At 43.4% G+C, this 18,669-nt stretch overlaps 1 protein-coding gene across 3 annotated transcripts in view; it reads left to right on the forward strand.

The window, feature by feature from the left end:
* DIXDC1 (DIX domain containing 1) overlaps nt 1-18,669 on the forward strand; it is a 108,864-nt gene that overhangs the window by 19,097 nt on the left and 71,098 nt on the right. For 2 of the 3 annotated variants that reach the window (XM_069947316.1, XM_069947319.1), the window contains exon 1: nt 3,276-3,448. The exons of the other annotated variant lie outside the window; for it this stretch is intronic. In XM_069947316.1, coding sequence (XP_069803417.1) covers nt 3,386-3,448 — 63 coding nt within the window. In that variant the 5' untranslated portion in view covers nt 3,276-3,385. Of the gene's footprint in view, nt 1-3,275; nt 3,449-18,669 lie in introns of those variants that run through there. 3 annotated transcript variants of the gene reach the window in all.

The following is an 18,669-nucleotide window of genomic DNA, read 5'->3' on the forward strand; positions in this document are numbered from 1 at the left end:
CAGTGGCGCTATGCTGCCGTTTCTTTGTGCTAAATTTAGTCAATTCATATGGTACATGCCCTATGTAAATCTAGAAGTTTTTTCACTGGACAAAATTAAAGACATACAATCCCGCCACATTTGCGGCTGTTTTTTAGAATAGAAAACCCATTTAGGGTCAGTTCACACATCACACATCGCAGCGTAAGGGCCCTATTCCACCGGACGATTATCGTTCAGATTATTGTTAAATCGTTCGAATCTAAACGATAATCGTTCGGTTGAAATGCAGTTAACGATTAAAGACCGAACAAGAAATCTTTGATCGCTTTATAAGACCTGGACCTATTTTTATCGTTGCTCGTTCGCAAAACGTTCGCAAAATGTTCGCATTGAATAAGACGTTGTTCGTTCGTTCGCAGTAGATACGAACGCAATAGCGAAGAAATAGCGATCACAAATACGTTCATAAATAATGATTATCGTTCCATGGAAATGAGTGAACGTTTTCAAGTCTTTCGCAATAGCGGTCGTTTGAGATCGTTAATCATTAACGATTATGCGAACGATAATCGTCCGGTGGAATAGGGCCCTAAATCTCGCTGCGAGTCTGTCAGGGCCTGGCAGTTCACTGTCACTACATACTCGCAGGTGTCTGAACGACCACTGTGTGTATGTAATTCTGCCGGCCCCTTAACTCCTTCTGCTGCCGCCCGGCTCCCGTTCTGTATACATTACCTGTCCTCGCTGCACGGGTCTCGGCGTACTGCTCTCCTGCCCGGACAATCAGTGGCTGCGGCTGGGCAACACACTGATTGGCCGGGCAGGAGAGCAGTACGCCGGGACCCCGTGCAGCGAGGAGAGGTAATGTATACAGAGCGGGAGGCGGGCGGCAGCAGAAGGGGTTAAGCGGCCAGCAGAATTACATACACACAGCGGTCGTTCAGACAGCTGCGAGTATGTAGTGACAGTGAACTGCCAGGACCTGACAGACTTGCAGCGAGATTTACGCTGCGAGTCTGTACGTGTGAACTGACCTTTAAAGAAATGATGGTTTTCTTAGTAAATCTGTTTGGTTGTGGCAGGTTTTGAAGGACACACCAATAACACACCCAGGACACGCCCACTTGGTGGGGTTTTGGAGAAAAATGATGGGTTTGTCGGGTTTTTGGAAAAATTGTGTCACACACCATTAGTAAATATGTGGAAACACCAAACCGACAGGGAATATGGACAAAAAAACTGCAATTTTCTGACAGGAACACGTTAATAAATCATCCCCAATGAGTATCAGAAGTGTTTGTAAAAAATGTATGTCTTGGGGATGTTCTCATGTTTAGTGTCTGTCTCTCCAAGATAAATATGGTTAATCCTATATAATCATATAATGGGGTAATCACGTATTAATTTAAAGGGAATCTGTCACATGGGGGACCAGGGCAAACAGCACTATAACCCACAGGAAAAAAATTTATACTTACCCTCTTAGTTCCGGTGACGCTATGGAAACTGGCCACATTGTCGAGTAATCCCTGCTTCTTTTCTTCACACTTATTATGCTAATGAGCATCGACCAGTCTGACGTCCATAGGAAATCACTGATTGACAGTGTGAAACCAGCTTTAGTGGTTGAACCAATGTAAAAACTAAGTTTTATATGTTATTGACCCAATCTGAGACCTTTTCTGCATTGAAATTAGAGGAGATAGTTTGTAAGAATTTTTAGTCGCTGACTAGAGAGGTTCAGGCTCTTATAAGAGATGTATAGGGCAGCCAACCCAGTGTGGTTCTAAACTGGGGAGTGCATCATGGTGCATTTAACTGTGGATTTACAATTTACTTTAGACCTTTACTGTTGTGATATGTGGAAAATTCTTGTTTGCCGACTACAGGAAAGTTCCAGAACATGAGGACAACTGGTTCCGCAATCCTCCTGCCTATGTACACATATTCTGCACACGTCTCATGTTTCCATGCTCCCCGGCATTAAGAATAAGTCTCAAGCTGTGTTACTAATAGTCAGCCATAGACGTCAGCCCCTTGTTGGTAAATCCCACCAGTTTATGGGATAACCATTAACTTAGTGAGAGTAAACCCAGTAACCCAGAGGAGCCTAGACGTTATCTCACCGCCCTATAGAAATTCTGTAACTTGCTTAGTCTGAAAGGAATTTACTAAAGGAATGGGAGAGAAAGCCATCATAAACAGCCATGTCTGCGACCAGTTTCAACCAGCTACCTCTATTCTCTGTTCTTAGTTATCAGCTGTTTCTACCTGGAGAGAATGTAGTTAAGTGGGATTCCTTACAGTTCAGGCAGATCTGACAGCCAAATCCTCTCATATGTGTGATCTATATACTGCATACATTGCATTAGGCTATGTTCACACTATGTAAGTTCCGCAGAAACCACGGCCGTACTCACGTAGTGCTGCACGCTGAGAGAATCCCAGCCGGAGTGTATACATATAGTATACACTCCAGCCGTGATCTCTAGCGGCGCCGTAGAAAACTGAAATGTCAGTTTTTTGCGTCCGCTATTCAGTTAATAGCGGCCACAGAAAACCCTGTCAGTTCACACAATGGAGCGAGCGGCTCCGGACGCACGCTCCTTTGTCTGCTGTGGGGAGTTCTGATGCGGGCGCGCACAAATGCACTCGTATCAGAACTCAGCGGCGCTAAAGATCATCCAGCCGGTGCTGCAGTTCCGTCCGGGATGATCTTTTCTGAGACCAGCCGTTCCGGTCGGGTTACAGAGCAGCTGGTCTTATACTATGTGTGACCATAGCCTTACAGTGCTTAAAGGGGTTGTCCAACAACAACTGAGTATACATGTATAGGGGTCCACCATACTTGGCTATCTTCATGGTTCACACCTTCCCCTGTGAATTAGGTTTCTGATGTCTGGGACCAGCTTTATTTCTACTTGGCTCTATTACAGTGTTGTTGAGTGTAGCTGGGCCCCTATGTGAGTATATGTACCAGTTTATCAGATATACATTATCCGCAGCATATCCTGTGTGGGCCGGACTGTCCCACATACAGCAGCTTTGATGTCGCTCTTCTGGGTCCTAGTGGCCGCAGCCGTCTGCTGTTACAGACATTTGCATCTGTTTTCTGTTACTTCTTCCTGTGTCTCCATCCTATAAACTGCTGGTTGTCTTAGTGATGTAAGGGCTGAGAGCGCACACGCTGGTAGGAGATCCCATTACGAGCATGCTCAGTGGTGCTCTGCATCTCCCCCATCACCCCTCCTTCCCTGCAGCTTTGCTTCCAGTCTCGTATTAACAGGCTGAGAGGACCAGCCGTATCCCTGATGGCTACTCATTCTTTGTGCTGGGAAATAGCCTGGGCGCTCAGTAAACTCCTGTGGGATTAAGTGAAAGAGACAGTCCATAGCTGCGGTGGATGATGATTGCCTATCTGGCTAGGGGCAGTCTGCAGGATATTCTACATGAAGGCTTCCCGGAGGTATCTGCATGTATATGAGTATATAGAGCTAGACACACTCCGTACGGTTTGACATTGATGGGAGCTGAAGGCGACTTGGGGAGTTGTGCTGAAGTTTGGTGGGTGGGATTGCTTTTACTGCAGAGTCAATGTCATTTCTCTGCCTAGCACATATACTCAGCATGAGGCTCCAATGTGAACAGGATGTGGAGGAAAGTAAATCTATTATAATATTTATGCAGATATAGCAGAGCTGAGTCTGTCCCTCGGCTCTATCATGCACAGAATCTGAAATTTTACATAGTCTGCCTTATCTTAGCGCAGAGAGTCGTCTTGATGGACGGATGTTATGGTCACAAAAAGTTCCTGACATTCAGCTCTGCTACATCTGTACGGCAGAAAAGCAGAGTGTTTGGCAATCTGTAGCCATCTGTTGTATTGTTACGTGTCTGCTTATACATTGTGTCAGAATGTGAATTATGGATGAATGGATCGTGTGCGGGAAGCATTGTATGTGGTTTGTGTATTGTAATGTTAGCGATACAGCCTATATATCTGTGCAAATATGTAAGAGCCTTAACCAGTGCAAGACAGGTATATACAGGCATATAGTGTGCGGTCTGAAGTTGTGGTATATTACATGTCTACCTCTAAAGCTGCCTCTACATATTACAGTAAACTGATCAGGCAATGGCTCATAGAGGGTGGTATATATATATATATATATATATATATATATATTTATATTTTTCATAGGTTGGGAGTCACTGCTTCAGTAGTGTGATAAGTAAAACATACAAATTTCACCCCTTACCCCCATTCGTTTTTCAGCGACTTTATGCTTAGTGCGCACTTCTCTAGGCTCGTTCTAGCAATCGGTTCAGGTCTGAACACTTAAAACCCGACTGATCAAAACTTTTGACACGTCTCTCTGACTTGCCAAAAGTTATTTTTTTTTTTTTAAGTGACAGTGCCCATTTAAAAGATCTGATACTAATGTCTTGAAGCCAGATACCACAGGACACCTACTAAGGTTTGGGAGTCCCGTCCTTGACGGGTCACAATTGTTTTGGATTTATGGGGGGGGGGGGGGGGGGGGGCTATATAATTGTATGATTAGTGTGTAAGGATGAGAGCCTCCACATTGTGACCCCACAACCTGTGTGGTGTCGGCCATTACATCAGTTCCAGTTAGTGCCACTACCACTTTCAGTCATGTCTCCTATGTAGTTTGCTAAGCAACCTCCAAACATATGTGAGACATGTGATCAGCATGGCGGAATATTATTCTTTAGGGAGAATGAAGGCTTTCCTGCTAAATAACGACATTGCTATAAAGCATATCTGACGGGGCTTCCCTATTAAACAGCAGGGAGGATCCGTCATATGTTGTACATGGATATAGTAGACCGCAGCTCAGGAATACTTCTCGTCTGTTTGTTTTCTATTACATTTACAGGAGGATGTACTGGGCATCTGGAGGATGTAAGGGATGTCAGGGCCGAGCCAAAGGGACAAAGGGTTGCCAAGCAAGAGAGTGCTTAAAGGGAACCTGTCATGCTGAAAATGTAATGCAATCTACAGGCAGCATATTATACAGGATGAGTGATATATAGTTTACAGAATAAAGTTCCAAGATAACGTATCATTTATTCATGTAATTTCTGTATGTTCTGGGTTAAATGGTGAAGTCAGGCAGCATATACAGCATTTGTAAGTGTATATACTGACAGCAGCTCCCTGTGTACCTCATGAAGCTAAAATTAGACTCCCCTCCTCCTGCTCTGTGGTGAGTCTGTCCATAAGATGGCTGACATGGAGGAGCCTGTGACCATGCCGCCCCCCCCCCCCCCCCAAGTGTCCACCATAGGCATGTACAGGTGCACTGAGCAACTTTACTATAAAGTGGCCAACCCCTTTAACTACACCAGGAGCGCTGTATAAAGCCGTACCGCACGCAGCTGCAGCAGGAGCTTTATACTGGTGAAAAAAGAGTTTTATTCTCCGGGCGTGTGACAGACACGGGCAGGGATGTAGTGATCTAGTCACCGCCTGTCAGCGCGCATGCAGGATGATTGACAGGCAGAGGGGCCAGTAATGGACCTCTTTGCCTGTCAATCACCCCCTCCGAGCGCGCTGATAGGCAGAGCGCAGTGACTAGATACAGGCGGGGAGCTGCCCAGATGACTACTTCCCTGCCCGTGTCTGTCATGCGTCCGGAAAATAAAATGTGTCGCGTCTGCTGCAGGAGCTTTATACAGAGCTCCTGGGAACCATATCAGCCCAATTGGGCTGATTGGTTCCCTTTAAAGCTTACTTGTACCCTATTCACAGAATAGGAGACAAGTAAGAGATTGCGGGGGTACAACCTCTGTGCCCCCCTGGCAATCTGCAGGTCGGCCCCCAGCACTTGTCTCTCTTCGGTGGCTCCATAGAGAATGAATAGAAACACTGGTCACATGCTGACCCAAGGCTGTATTCGAAACAAAGAGCCAGGGGTCGATCTGGAGATCGCCATGGGGCCAGGGGTCAGACGTCCCTTTGCCTGCACAATTATTGGGCAGTGTAACTGACTCATTAAAGCCCCTTTTACACTACCGAAACGGCGCCGAGTCCGCGCAGAGGAGTTCCGCCCTGAATCTCGGTGCCAATCTCCTGCCTTCTATCACTTCCAATGGTAGAGCGCATGCGGAGAGCAGAGGCGTGCGTGCTCTCCCATTGTAGCTGATAGAAGGCAGGGGTCTGCACCAAGTCCGCGGAGAGGAATTCCGCCCGGAATCTCTGCGCCGATTCCATAGTGTGAACGGGGCCTAAGTGAGCACTGACCTAGCTTACCCTGTGGTTCGCGTTGTCTAATTCGGCTTTTAGCTGCTTTTCTTTAAACTCCTTTCAGCTCTTTAATATAATTTTTATGGACTAATGCCCAAAACTGTAGACTACTTATTTATGAATCGCTGTATACTAATTCTAGGTATAGCGATACCTGGGTCATCTAGGAATACAGAGAAGGTACTATGAACTCTGTCATCATTGATCCCTTTATAGAGTGATGGGGGGCTAAAATCAGGCAGTGGACTATAAAGTTTATGTACAGAACTATATAACTCCTTGATAGTCTTTGCCCGGGCACAACGGTCGTTCAGAAAACATTTTTTCAGCATAAAGCTCTGTTGCCTTCAGTCCTGTCCAGATTTCCATTCCATTATCTGCTGTTTGTGACGGCAGGAACAGTGCAGACTACAGTCATATGCTTTAGTATATTATACAAACTATATTACGTTTCTTTACATTCTGTGTATGTAGTTATAGCAGTAAGCGTTCAGTCACTGTGTCCTATAGCAGGAGAACCACGCGTAATCCTTATAGTGTGTGCCGGGCCAGGCTATACCCTCCTGTCACATTGTTTGTTGTGGTCTTACACGTGGGGATGGGTTAGATTACCGACACTAGTGAGGTTAGCTGAATAAGCCTAGCGTAGCCAGCCAGCATACACACGTGCCAGTGCAGATAAAGGGAGCGGCGGAGACCCCCGTATCCATTCATGTTAGGTATTCCTCGCAGGGAGCATTACATACCTAGGAGCAGGTGGATTTTCTTTTTATTTTAGCAAGTTTTTTTCACTTTATTATGAGGTTTTATTATCAGATTTGGCTACATTCGGACATGTGCTAAACTTGAGTAGAATTAGCAAACCCCAAATCAGTCATTTTCTTCTAATACATTGAGGATCCTTCAGAAAAATGGTGCAGAGACTATGTTGGAGTAGAAATGGTGCAGCGGCATGTGCCATATGTGTCAAGGTAAGAGTCACTTTTGTTCTTCTCTCCAGTTTGTAAGTAGGACTATTTTAGGCATTCATAAAGTATGGCAAACATTTTCTTGGATCAAATACTGTCTTTTATAGTAGTGTTTGCACTTTCATTGAATGTGGAGCATGTGTTAAAGGGGTACTCTGTAAAAAAGCTATTGTATTATAGCGTCATAGCAGAGAAAGGAGGTAACAGGAAAGATAGTGACAGCAACAAAGAGACGGCACAGTTGAAGGGGTCACAGGAATAATGAAGGGAGGCTACAGGGGATTTCTGTTTTGCAACAATCATGTAGACGTAGGATGGAGATCATCAGCAGAGAGACCTTGTTGGAGCTTTGGCCACTACAGAACTTCCAGCAGAGACTATGTAGGCACAGAACTACCACAAACCCTGTTCACGGTCAATAAAGGTAACTTACAAAGTTCTATATCTCTATAAAAGAAGTGATGTTAACAATGGAGTAGCCCTTTAGGTTCATGACACTTTTTGTTAACACATTGAGACTTACTGGTTAAAGGGATCGTACACTGTTGGTGACTTATGGGTGAAGTATACTAGAGCACAACAAAATGGTAAACTTCAGATGTGAGTGTGGCCAACAGCTACTTGTCTCACGTCGGTCCCACTTATATGAATGATTGATCTTCCCTTTCTTCAATATCTGCTGCCAGAAGTCTAGACGCCTCCAATATAAAATAAAAAGTTGCCTAGTTCTGAAGAAATAGTTCGGTTTGGTTGACATTCTTTTAATGTGTATGGGCACCTTTAGTATATTTCGGTATAGAGGTAGATACGGAAAAATGAATCAGCAAATTTGCCGTGAAAAATCCCAATTCTAAAGGCCATATTACACAATTATCTTTTAAAGATTCGCTAAACTAATCGTTCGCTAGTGAAAACTAACGATTTTGTAGAGAAATTATTACATTCACCGATAACTTTTATGAACAATTGTTTTTACGCCGTTATATGGTCGCTAATCGACAACATGTTTTATCGGCAAATGACTTATTACACGAACAGATATGCGAACAATCGGCAAACTGCCAGCAATAATTTTTCAACATGTTGAAAGACAAAAATGAAAGATTTTTCATCGTTTGATTGTTGGGTGTTATTACACGGACAGATAATCGCTCATTTTCGATCGTTAGAGCGAATTTTTCAACGATGATAGGGCCTTTAGAAAGGGAATGGTTAATTGTTTCAATAGTAATCGTTGATAATTGTGTTACTGAATACAATGAAGGTTATGGGAAACCAGGACCCAATAACTTATAGATGTGCAGCACCATGTTTAGCTGATCCCTATGGACATTGTGGTGCATTGTAGTTGCAGGAATAGGATGTGGTCATATCCACTGTTACTTTCTTTTGTGATCTGTCGTACTATAGCCTAGAAGTATTGTATGGATGTATTAGAAACTTGCTCATGGATGTCTGGAGTATGGCCGACAGCCTGTGTGAGCCTCTGGTCATATGGCAGTCATTTATGGAGTGTAATTGAGCAGATGCAATGTCTATATAAGCACTGGAGCCCCAGACAATAGTCGCTGAGGATGGGTAATCTGCTGGATGGCAAGAACAGAGGACCTGAGACAGACGCAGCGGGGGATATACACTGAGCCCTAGCAGCCGGATTAACTGGAGGTAATAACATTACTGATGAATATACAAAATTAAAATGTAAAATTAAACGCAGGCTAAACCTCCTGTCCCTATAAGAGCACTGTGTGTTATTAGCCACGTGCATTCATGTGATATTCCTCTTCGGGCATACACCAGTCAGCCCCTGTTCTTCCTGAGATGTGACTGTCATGAGATTATTATAGAAAGATACAAGACTGGCTGGAAAAAAAAGTTCACATAGTCTGAACAGAAACGTTGCTGCTTTTATAAATCACTTTCACGTCACCTTGGGAGTCCTGCTACCCTATTTGGATTGCTTTATAGAAAGAAAGTTATTACTATATAATTCACTATCCTGAGTCAGCCATGGGGTGTACTGTCAGCTCTTATACTATATTCATTCATGCAGGAATTCTGCTATATAGAGGGTGCAAATATGCTGATCCTACAACCAACCCAAATGCATTAATATTGCATTTTCATTTGAGAATTGCATCAGTAAATGCATGATGATACTTGATATGTATGCTGAGGCCAGCCAGGTAAAAGCCACTGTATAGGCCTAGCATGTCAAACTATAGTAATAAATGCCTTTTGAAATGGGATATTTTTACCAGCAATAACACTAGACCATAGGACTGCCCTCTGCACTTATGTTTTAGGCTAGGGCTACATGACGCCTTTGGTCATATGATGTGTTTTACAATTAAAGATTGCCGTGATGTGCTTCCTGCATTGTGCATCATTGCAGCAAATGAATTGGAGTGGAGTTGTACTGCGGCACGCAGGTTGTTGCATCCTGACAGCTGTCCATTGTACTGTTGTTACATTAACATGACCACATTGACACTGCAACACACATCTTACGGCCAGTCACTGTGTAACCCGAGCTTAAAGTGTAGCTGTCATTATAACTTTCAAAATCTAAACCAAAAATAGATGTGATATAAAGCAAGTTTGCAGTTTACATTCATTTTTTTTTTAGTTATAATGGAGAACACAGCACTTCCTGTTTTCTGACTCTTTTTTTCTCAAAGAGTCAGAAAACAGGACGTTCTGTGTATCCCAGCGCTCCCACAGAAGGCAGTCATGTGACTGATAGACACACTAAGCCGTGACTCTGTGCTGGCCGGAATTCCTGTGTTTAGTCTGTTTTTTCAACCAGCACAAGTCAGAAAATCTGTCTTCAGGAGACTGGACCTGGATTTCTGGTACTGTAAGTTCAGCTTTGTTTTAAAGCATGAGAACAGCAAAAAATAATAATGAATGGATATTACAAACTTGCTTTATTTCACATTTAGTGTTGATTTAGATTAAGAAAGTTATAACGACAGGTGCACTTTAAGGCTTCTTTAACCCTTTAAGGACGGGGCCACTTTTCGTTTTTGCGTTTCCGTTTTTTCCTCCTTGTGTTTAAAAGGCCATAGCACTTGCATTTTTCCACCTAGAAACCCACATGAGCCCTTATTTATTGCGTCACTAATTGTACTTTGCAATGACAGGCTGAATTTTTGCATAAAGTACACTGCAAAACCAGAAAAAAATTCAAAGTGTGGTGAAATTGAAAAAAAAAAACACATTTCTTTTATTTGGGGGGATTGTGTTTTTACGCCATTCGCCCTGGGGTAAAACCCAGGGGTATAACTTTTCTTGTATCTTATAGCCTGTAAAAAATTCAAACCATTGTTAACAAATATACGTTCCTTAAAACCGCTCCATTCCCAGGCTTATAGCGCTTTTATCCTTGGGTCTATGGGGTTGTGTCATTTATTTACTTTTATTTAAAACCTGGGGAAAGGGGGGTGATTCAGACTTTTATTAGGGGAGGGGGCTTTTTACTAATAACAATACTTTTTTTTTTTTTTACACATATACTAGAAGCCCCCCTGGGGTTAGGGTTATTCCCCCTGGGGTTAGGGTTATTCCCCCTGGGGTTAAGGTTATTCCCCCTGGGGGACTTCTAGTATATACACTTTGATCTCTCATTGAGATCTTTGCTGTATAGTTATACAGCAAAGATCAATGAGATAGGCACTCGTTTACTTCCGGCTGCTGCAGCCGAAAACAAACGAGTGCCGAGTCGGGGACGGCGCCATCTCGGAGCGGTCCCCAGCCGGCTTCAGTAACGGAGATCGCTCCTCCGGGACAACGTCCTGGAGGAGCGATCTCACCCACTAGACACCAGGGAAATGCTGCATCCAGTAATCGGAGGCAGCTGTCATGTTTGACAGCTGCATCTGATTACTGTATTAGCAAGGCTACAAGGGGCACCCGGAACCGCGGCGGTTCATAGCGGGGTCGCCGCGTGGCCCCGCTTTGAACACCTCTTACGGGCGCATGACGTACTGGTACGTCATGCGCCCTTAAGAGGTTAAAGCGTCACTGTTGTAACTTTAGAAATCTAAATCAACAGAAGATGTGATATAAAGCAAGTTTGCAATTTACATTTATTATTTTTTTCTTTTAGTTATCATGCTGTAAAACAAAGTTATACTTACTTGTATGCAGGTCCAGTCTCCTAAAGGCAGATTTTTACTCTTGTACTATTTGAAAAAAGAAGACTAAAAACATGAAGTCCTGGCCAGTACAGAGTCACAGCTCATTGCGTCGGTCTACCAAATTACTGCCTTCTCTGTGAGCGCTCAGAACACCGGGACTTCCTGTGTTTAGTCTCCTTTTTTTCAACCAGCACAAGACAAAAAAGCTTCAGGAGACTGGACCTGGATACAAGTAAGTATAGCTTTGTTTTACAGCATGATAACTAACAAAAAAATAATTCATGTAAATTGCAAACTTGCTTTATATCACATCTACTGCTGAAAGTTATAACGTCAGGGACACGTAAACATCTGTATTGTCGGTTCCAATAGAAGCCTCTGTTGCAGATTCCATCACAAATCCTGGACAGAATAACACAGCATACACCTTTATATACTTTAAGAGGGCAGTGCATCACAAGTAGTTGCCTTGCACATCTTATTATCAGGATCTCTCCCTATACAAGCAGCAGTGATTTACTTATAGCCATGGTAGAGTGTAGGTGCATTCACCAGAATAAGTGTAAGACTCTTATTACTGTCATCTTTTCTCATATTATTTTTATTGTGCGTTGTGGATAGTCGTAGTTTATCACTCCCTGAGATACAGACTTGTGGGGCTTGAGTGCAGGTTTTCTAGGTATGCGGAGGTGTATAATTCCATCCTGCAGCATGGCTGAGCTGATACTATACAGGGCTTATGGTATATGGTGACATCCTGCCTCACATTATACTACAGGATGTGCAAGAGAGTGAACAACCACTTCCTGAAGTGCAAGTAATGCCGGCTAAAAAACTTCAATCCTTCCCTAGATGTATGATAGAAATGGAGACTGAACATCAGTTTTACATAGCAATCAATGACCTGCTGTATATAAAGACTGTAAGAAATGGGGACTCCTTATGTCTTTTTTTCTACGAAGAGGCTACTTAAAGGGGTAATTCTGCCTGATAAAGTGATGGTAGTTTACTCCATCTTTGTTTTAGGGGTTTGAACCTATACTATTCATATTTGCATTACAACAGTGCCCATAAAAGTCAATGGGTCAGAGAAAAATATAGACGGCACAGGGATCATCATCTGTAATGCCATGCGTATTTGTAGATCGGTTTGGGTTTGAAGGTGTTTCCACCTTTCACACTATTTCCATGATCCTTGGGCCTGTTCCCATTCCTAATAAAGGTCCTGCTCAGGTTATCATCGCACAATAGCAAAGAAGACCAACCATGGCTGCCCCCCTCTCTCCATAATCCATATAGCATTCATGGGGTGTATGCATGTGTTGTCGTAGTCCCTATTACTTGTAGTAGGCTGTGACAGTCACGTTGGGCTGCGTACACTGTTACATAACCGTGCACCACTAGGCGAGTGCTCTGCCTGCGACAGTCACCTTAATCTAATTACAATAAATGCGGATTAGGTTTATTTATTACTAGTTCCCGTGTTAACCAGGGGAGCCCTTAAGGCCAATGTATGACCTCACTTGTTGGGTAATGTTTTCCTGGTAACATCTATACTATTTATATGCGTACTGACTACAAGTGGGTCATCTCGGTATTATTCATGTTTTGCTCTATTGGTGGATCATAGGACAAATAGAATAAATATGTTTACTTTTACACAACATTATTGGAATAATAAACTAATGCCATTGTAGTATAGTAGACCATAAAGTACCAAGAAAACATTATTTGTTCACAATAAATGTGTGCAATATGCTAATATATGTATGGTATCTAGAAGACCCTGAGAAGATCTGGATGGATATATAGCAGCTTACCTGACAGCGACACAGTTATAATGTCCCAGCAGCTTTCCTGACCGAGACACGGCTATAATATCACAGCTGCTTACCTGGCAGGGACACAATTATAATGTCACAGCAGCTTACCTGACAGAGACACGGTTATAATGTCACAGCCGCTTACCTGACAGAGACACGGTTATAATGTCACAGCCATTTACCTGACAGAGACATGGTTATAGTGTCACAGCAGCTTACCTGACAGAGACACGGCTATAATGTCACAGCTGCTTACCTGGCAGGGACACAGTTATAATGTCACAGCAGCTTACCTGGCAGAGACACGGTTATAATGTCACAGCAGCTTACCTGACAGAGACACGGTTATAATGTCACAGCAGCTTACCTGACAGAGACACGGCTATAATGTCACAGCAGCTTACCTGACAGAGACACGGTTATAATGTCACAGCAGCTTACCTGACAGAGACACGGTTATAATGTCACAGCCATTTACCTGACAGAGACACGGCTATAATGTCACAGCAGCTTACCTGACAGAGACACGGTTATAATGTCACAGCCATTTACCTGACAGAGACATGGTTATAGTGTCACAGCAGCTTACCTGACAGAGACACGGTTATAATGTCACAGCCGCTTACCTGACAGAGACATGGTTATAATGTCACAGCAGCTTACCTGACAGAGACATGGTTATAGTGTCACAGCAGCTTACCTGACAGAGACACGGCTATAATGTCACAGCAGCTTACCTGACAGAGACACGGTTATAATGTCACAGCAGCTTACCTGACAGAGACACGGCTATAATGTCACAGCAGCTTACCTGACAGAGACATGGTTATAGTGTCACAGCAGCTTACCTGACAGAGACACGGCTATAATGTCACAGCAGCTTACCTGACAGAGACATGGTTATAGTGTCACAGCAGCTTACCTGACAGAGACACGGTTATCATGTCACAGCCGCTTACCTGACAGAGACACGGTTATAATGTCACAGCAGCTTACCTGACAGAGACACGGCTATAATGTCACAGCAGCTTACCTGACAGAGACACGGTTATAATGTCACAGCAGCTTACCTGACAGAGACACGGCTATAATGTCACAGCAGCTTACCTGACAGAGACATGGTTATAGTGTCACAGCAGCTTACCTGACAGAGACACGGTTATAATGTCACAGCAGCTTACCTGACAGAGACACGGCTATAATGTCACAGCAGCTTACCTGACAGAGACATGGTTATAGTGTCACAGCAGCTTACCTGACAGAGACACGGCTATAATGTCACAGCAGCTTACCTGACAGAGACACGGCTATAATGTCACAGCAGCTTACCTGACAGAGACACGGTTATCATGTCACAGCCGCTTACCTGACAGAGACACGGTTATAATGTCACAGCAGCTTACCTGACAGAGACACGGCTATAATGTCACAGCAGCTTACCTGACAGAGACACGGCTATAATGTCACAGCAGCTTACCTGACAGAGACATGGTTATAGTGTCACAGCAGCTTACCTGACAGAGACATGGTTATAGTGTCACAGCAGCTTACCTGACAGAGACATGGTTATAGTGTCACAGCAGCTTACCTGACAGAGACACGGTTATCATGTCACAGCCGCTTACCTGACAGAGACACGGTTATAATGTCACAGCCATTTACCTGACAGAGACACGGTTATAATGTCACAGCCATTTACCTGACAGAGACATGGTTATAGTGTCACAGCAGCTTACCTGACAGAGACACGGTTATAATGTCACAGCAGCTTACCTGACAGAGACACGGCTACATGGCCATTCCTGGACCCACAAATGGATGGTTCTCCTTTTAACTGCAGTCACCGTTGCCTGTTGGTCACAACAAGACCCCATCTAGTTGAATGAGGGAATGGCATTTTGACCCACTCAAGGACCCAGGTGTGACTGCTATCCTATGCCTATGTAGTGCGTGCCTGTATACGAGTGCTCACTCAATGTGTGAATGTATATGTTAACTCATTCCAAAAAAGTGATGTTGCTGTATACCATGCAGCTGGATATATTCATTTAAATTATCAGACAAGTCATGTAGGGGGAGATTTATGAAAGGGTGTAAATATACACCTTATGTAAACTGCCCACAGCAACCAATCACAGCTCCTCTTATATTTTACCAGAGCTGAAAGCTGAGCTGTGATTGGTTGCTGTGGGCAGTTTACACCAGGTGTATATTTACACCCTTTCATAAATCTCCCCTGTTGGCATCCATGCACAATGTGGAACACATTGCAGCTGTATAGAGATGTGGATATATAAAAGAGTGATATTGGCATTGCTGGGCCTGGCCTGGCATATGGCAGCTGTGTTATATACAGTGAATGACTCCGTTACAGTTTATGTCTCCATTCGGCGTGCCCCCCTTATGCTATTTGGCAGGTTTCCTTGGCAATGATAAGATTGTTATTTGGCGTAATTAAAACTAAGTGTATCCATTTAGCTGCCAGTCATGTATAATGCCGCTCTTATCTGAGCCCGTCCTGCTTTTCTAATCATTTCATTCAATGGAAAACGAATAACTTTAGACCCCCTTCCCCCTTTGGGCTGTTGGCAAACTCCGATCTATATCTCTAGCTACGCCTTGTACATGTCTCATGCTGCGGCACTGACAATACAAGAAATCACACAATGCCAGAGGGCTGGCGGAAATAAGAGCTGGGATCTCATGGGTTACTATTGGCCATTGCTGCACTGGCTTTCATAACTCTCTCCTATTACAGTAGATAGAGTAGATCCCCCATTAATTCATTGAAATACACAATTATACACTTGAAAACTTCAAGGAAAAAGCAAGATCCCCGGCAATGAGAAGCAATGTTGCCAAATGCTAATGCAGTAGGAGGTTATATTCACATATATTGGTGGAATTATATAACTTGGCCATAATTTATCATTGTAAAAAATTTTATAATAGTTTTTTCCACTATTATAACGGCGGGTTTAAATTACGGCCGACTGCCTGTTCTTCTAACAATGCCCCCTGATGATTACCGAGGCAAGGTAGAATTGTTAGGAGAACAAGCAGGCGGCTGTTTTGGGGCACAGAGGAGTACAGGAATGCCCCAGTGCACTGAATGGACTCATAAGTATATTCATAAAAGTGTTATTTAAAGCAGTGATTCACAAAAAAAAAATCTTTCACATTTAATGGTGCCAGAAAGTGCCAGAGATTTGTAATTTATGTATATTAAAAAATGTCACTTCTACTGATACTTATCAGCTGCTGTATGTCCTGCAGGAAGTTGTGTATTATTTCCAGTCTAGAGAGCAGGAGAGTTTTTTATATGGAGATTTGTTGCTGTTCTGGACAGTTCCTGACATGGACAGAGGTGGCAGCAGAGACCACTGTGGACGACTGGAAAGAATACACCACTTTCTGCAGGACATACAGCAGCTGATACGACTTGAGATTTTTTTTTTTTTAAATAGAAGTAAATTACAAATTTCCGGCACTTTCTGGCACCAGTTGATTTGAAAGAACTTTTTTTTTTGGTTGAACTACCCCTTTAATAAAAACGGCACTCACTGTATAAACAGTATGCAGTAAGCTCTCAGAGCTTTTGGAAATTAAACACAGAATTTGGTTTGCAAATTCACCTTAAAGAGGACCATTATCTCTCCTAATGTGTATTTTAGTAACCAATATTATTCAATATAATAGTATGCCTTCTTAAAGTTTTATATAAACTGATAACTAGGTGTTAGCCGTTTTAGGCAGGGCTGTGGAGTCGGAGTCGTGGAGTTTGAACTAGTTTTGTCTGGAGTCGGAAAACATGTACCGACTCTAACTCCAGCTTTAAAAACAATCTTAGAACAATTTAAAATTGAGTTTTGATATGAATTTTATAGGTACATAGAAGATTGTCAGCAGGAAAAGACAACCTGCTTCATCTAGTCTAGTTGTGAGTAGTTCAGGACATGGAGGCTGGAGACTGGCTGCATCCACTGCACACACAGGAGAATCTGCTGTATATACAGTATTCCTTTATGCCCCAGGATCATTTAGGACATTAGGGAGAAGCTGCGTAGCCAGTGTGATAAGTAACTCCCCTGGTATATGACCGGCCATTTATGAAGGAGCAGGAGTCAGAGTCGGTCCTGATTAAATTCAAAAGTCGGAGTCGGAGTCAGAGCTGCGGCTTAACGACTCCACAACCCTGGTTTTAGGGGTGTGTCCCTACATCGTCCAATCAATGTTCATAGTATCTGTGTATAGATACACCCCTTTGTCAGTTGTCAATATTTATAAACCTTAAAGAGGAATAATAGATGAATGCCACAACACAGAGGGGCACATTTACCAATGTGCGGCCTTGGCGCCCCTCTGGGGGATGGTGCAGATTTTTGCCTTCACCTTCTCCTCTGCCCAATTTATAATGGTTTACACCTGGAAACCATGGCAGAAATCTACACCTGCTCCAGAGCAGATGTGGGATTTCTGCACCCGCTGTTAGGCAGGCATAGGTCCCGCCAGAGGCTTGCGTCTCTTAGTAAATCCATCAGACTGCAGGGGGGCATATGAGTCTGCTGATCTTTATAAATCCCCCCCCAGTGTTCTAATACAATAAAAAAATAAAAATTTAATAAAACTGAGAAGTCAGGAGAGGTGACAGGAGGCCTCAGTCTGCAGACTCTTCTTTTCCAGATGCTCTCTTCAATCCATGTGGTCCAGGGCCTCTATGTGCCTTTAAAAATCTTACAAATGAACATCTCTATGAAGATTTTTTTTATTTCACATTGGCTTTATATATCAGGATTACCTTGATCTCCTTCAACAATTTAAAAAAAAAAAAAAAAATCTCAGGGCTCTTAAGCAAATTGCGGAGATTTATTAAAGAGCCGGGTGTATGACGCCTCCGGTCAGGCGGGAGGATGATAAATGGCGGTTTATGCCGACATTAATCAGTTTTGCCGTCTCAGCAAGTGGTGATGAGAAGCTGCCATGATGATTTATCTGACAGTGGGCACAAATATGCTACCAAAGGCTAAAAAGACAGATCGGTGTGGTAAATACACATATGGCTATAGGATGCATGTAGCGTTTCTTTTTATCTTTACGTTTTTTATGTGGCCGCCTGAGTGCTGGATGTATCCTCTATGCTTTGCTAGCAGTGTAGTGCTGTGTGTACATCCTTTTCTTTCTGTCTTTTCCCAGTGCACGGCCAGTCACTCATCACATTACAGATACAGGATGATAAGGAAATCCGGCAGTAAGCCTCCAGATAATAGGCGGTCCAGTGTTTGATCTAGCGCATATAATTAGCTGCAGCCCAAATATCCTGAAAATCAGGACTGCCAGACACATAGAGAGACGTCTTCTGGTAGATACTGTGTTATGTTCTTGTCATCCCTGGCCTAGTCCCACTGACCCTGGTCTGTGCATCTGATTCCCCTGGCCGCTGCGGCTGAGCGCATAGGGGGGGGGGGGGGGGGGTCTGGTTT

Source organism: Dendropsophus ebraccatus, chromosome 12 (assembly GCF_027789765.1).
Source record: "Dendropsophus ebraccatus isolate aDenEbr1 chromosome 12, aDenEbr1.pat, whole genome shotgun sequence".
Classification (NCBI taxonomy): Eukaryota; Metazoa; Chordata; class Amphibia; order Anura; family Hylidae; genus Dendropsophus; species Dendropsophus ebraccatus.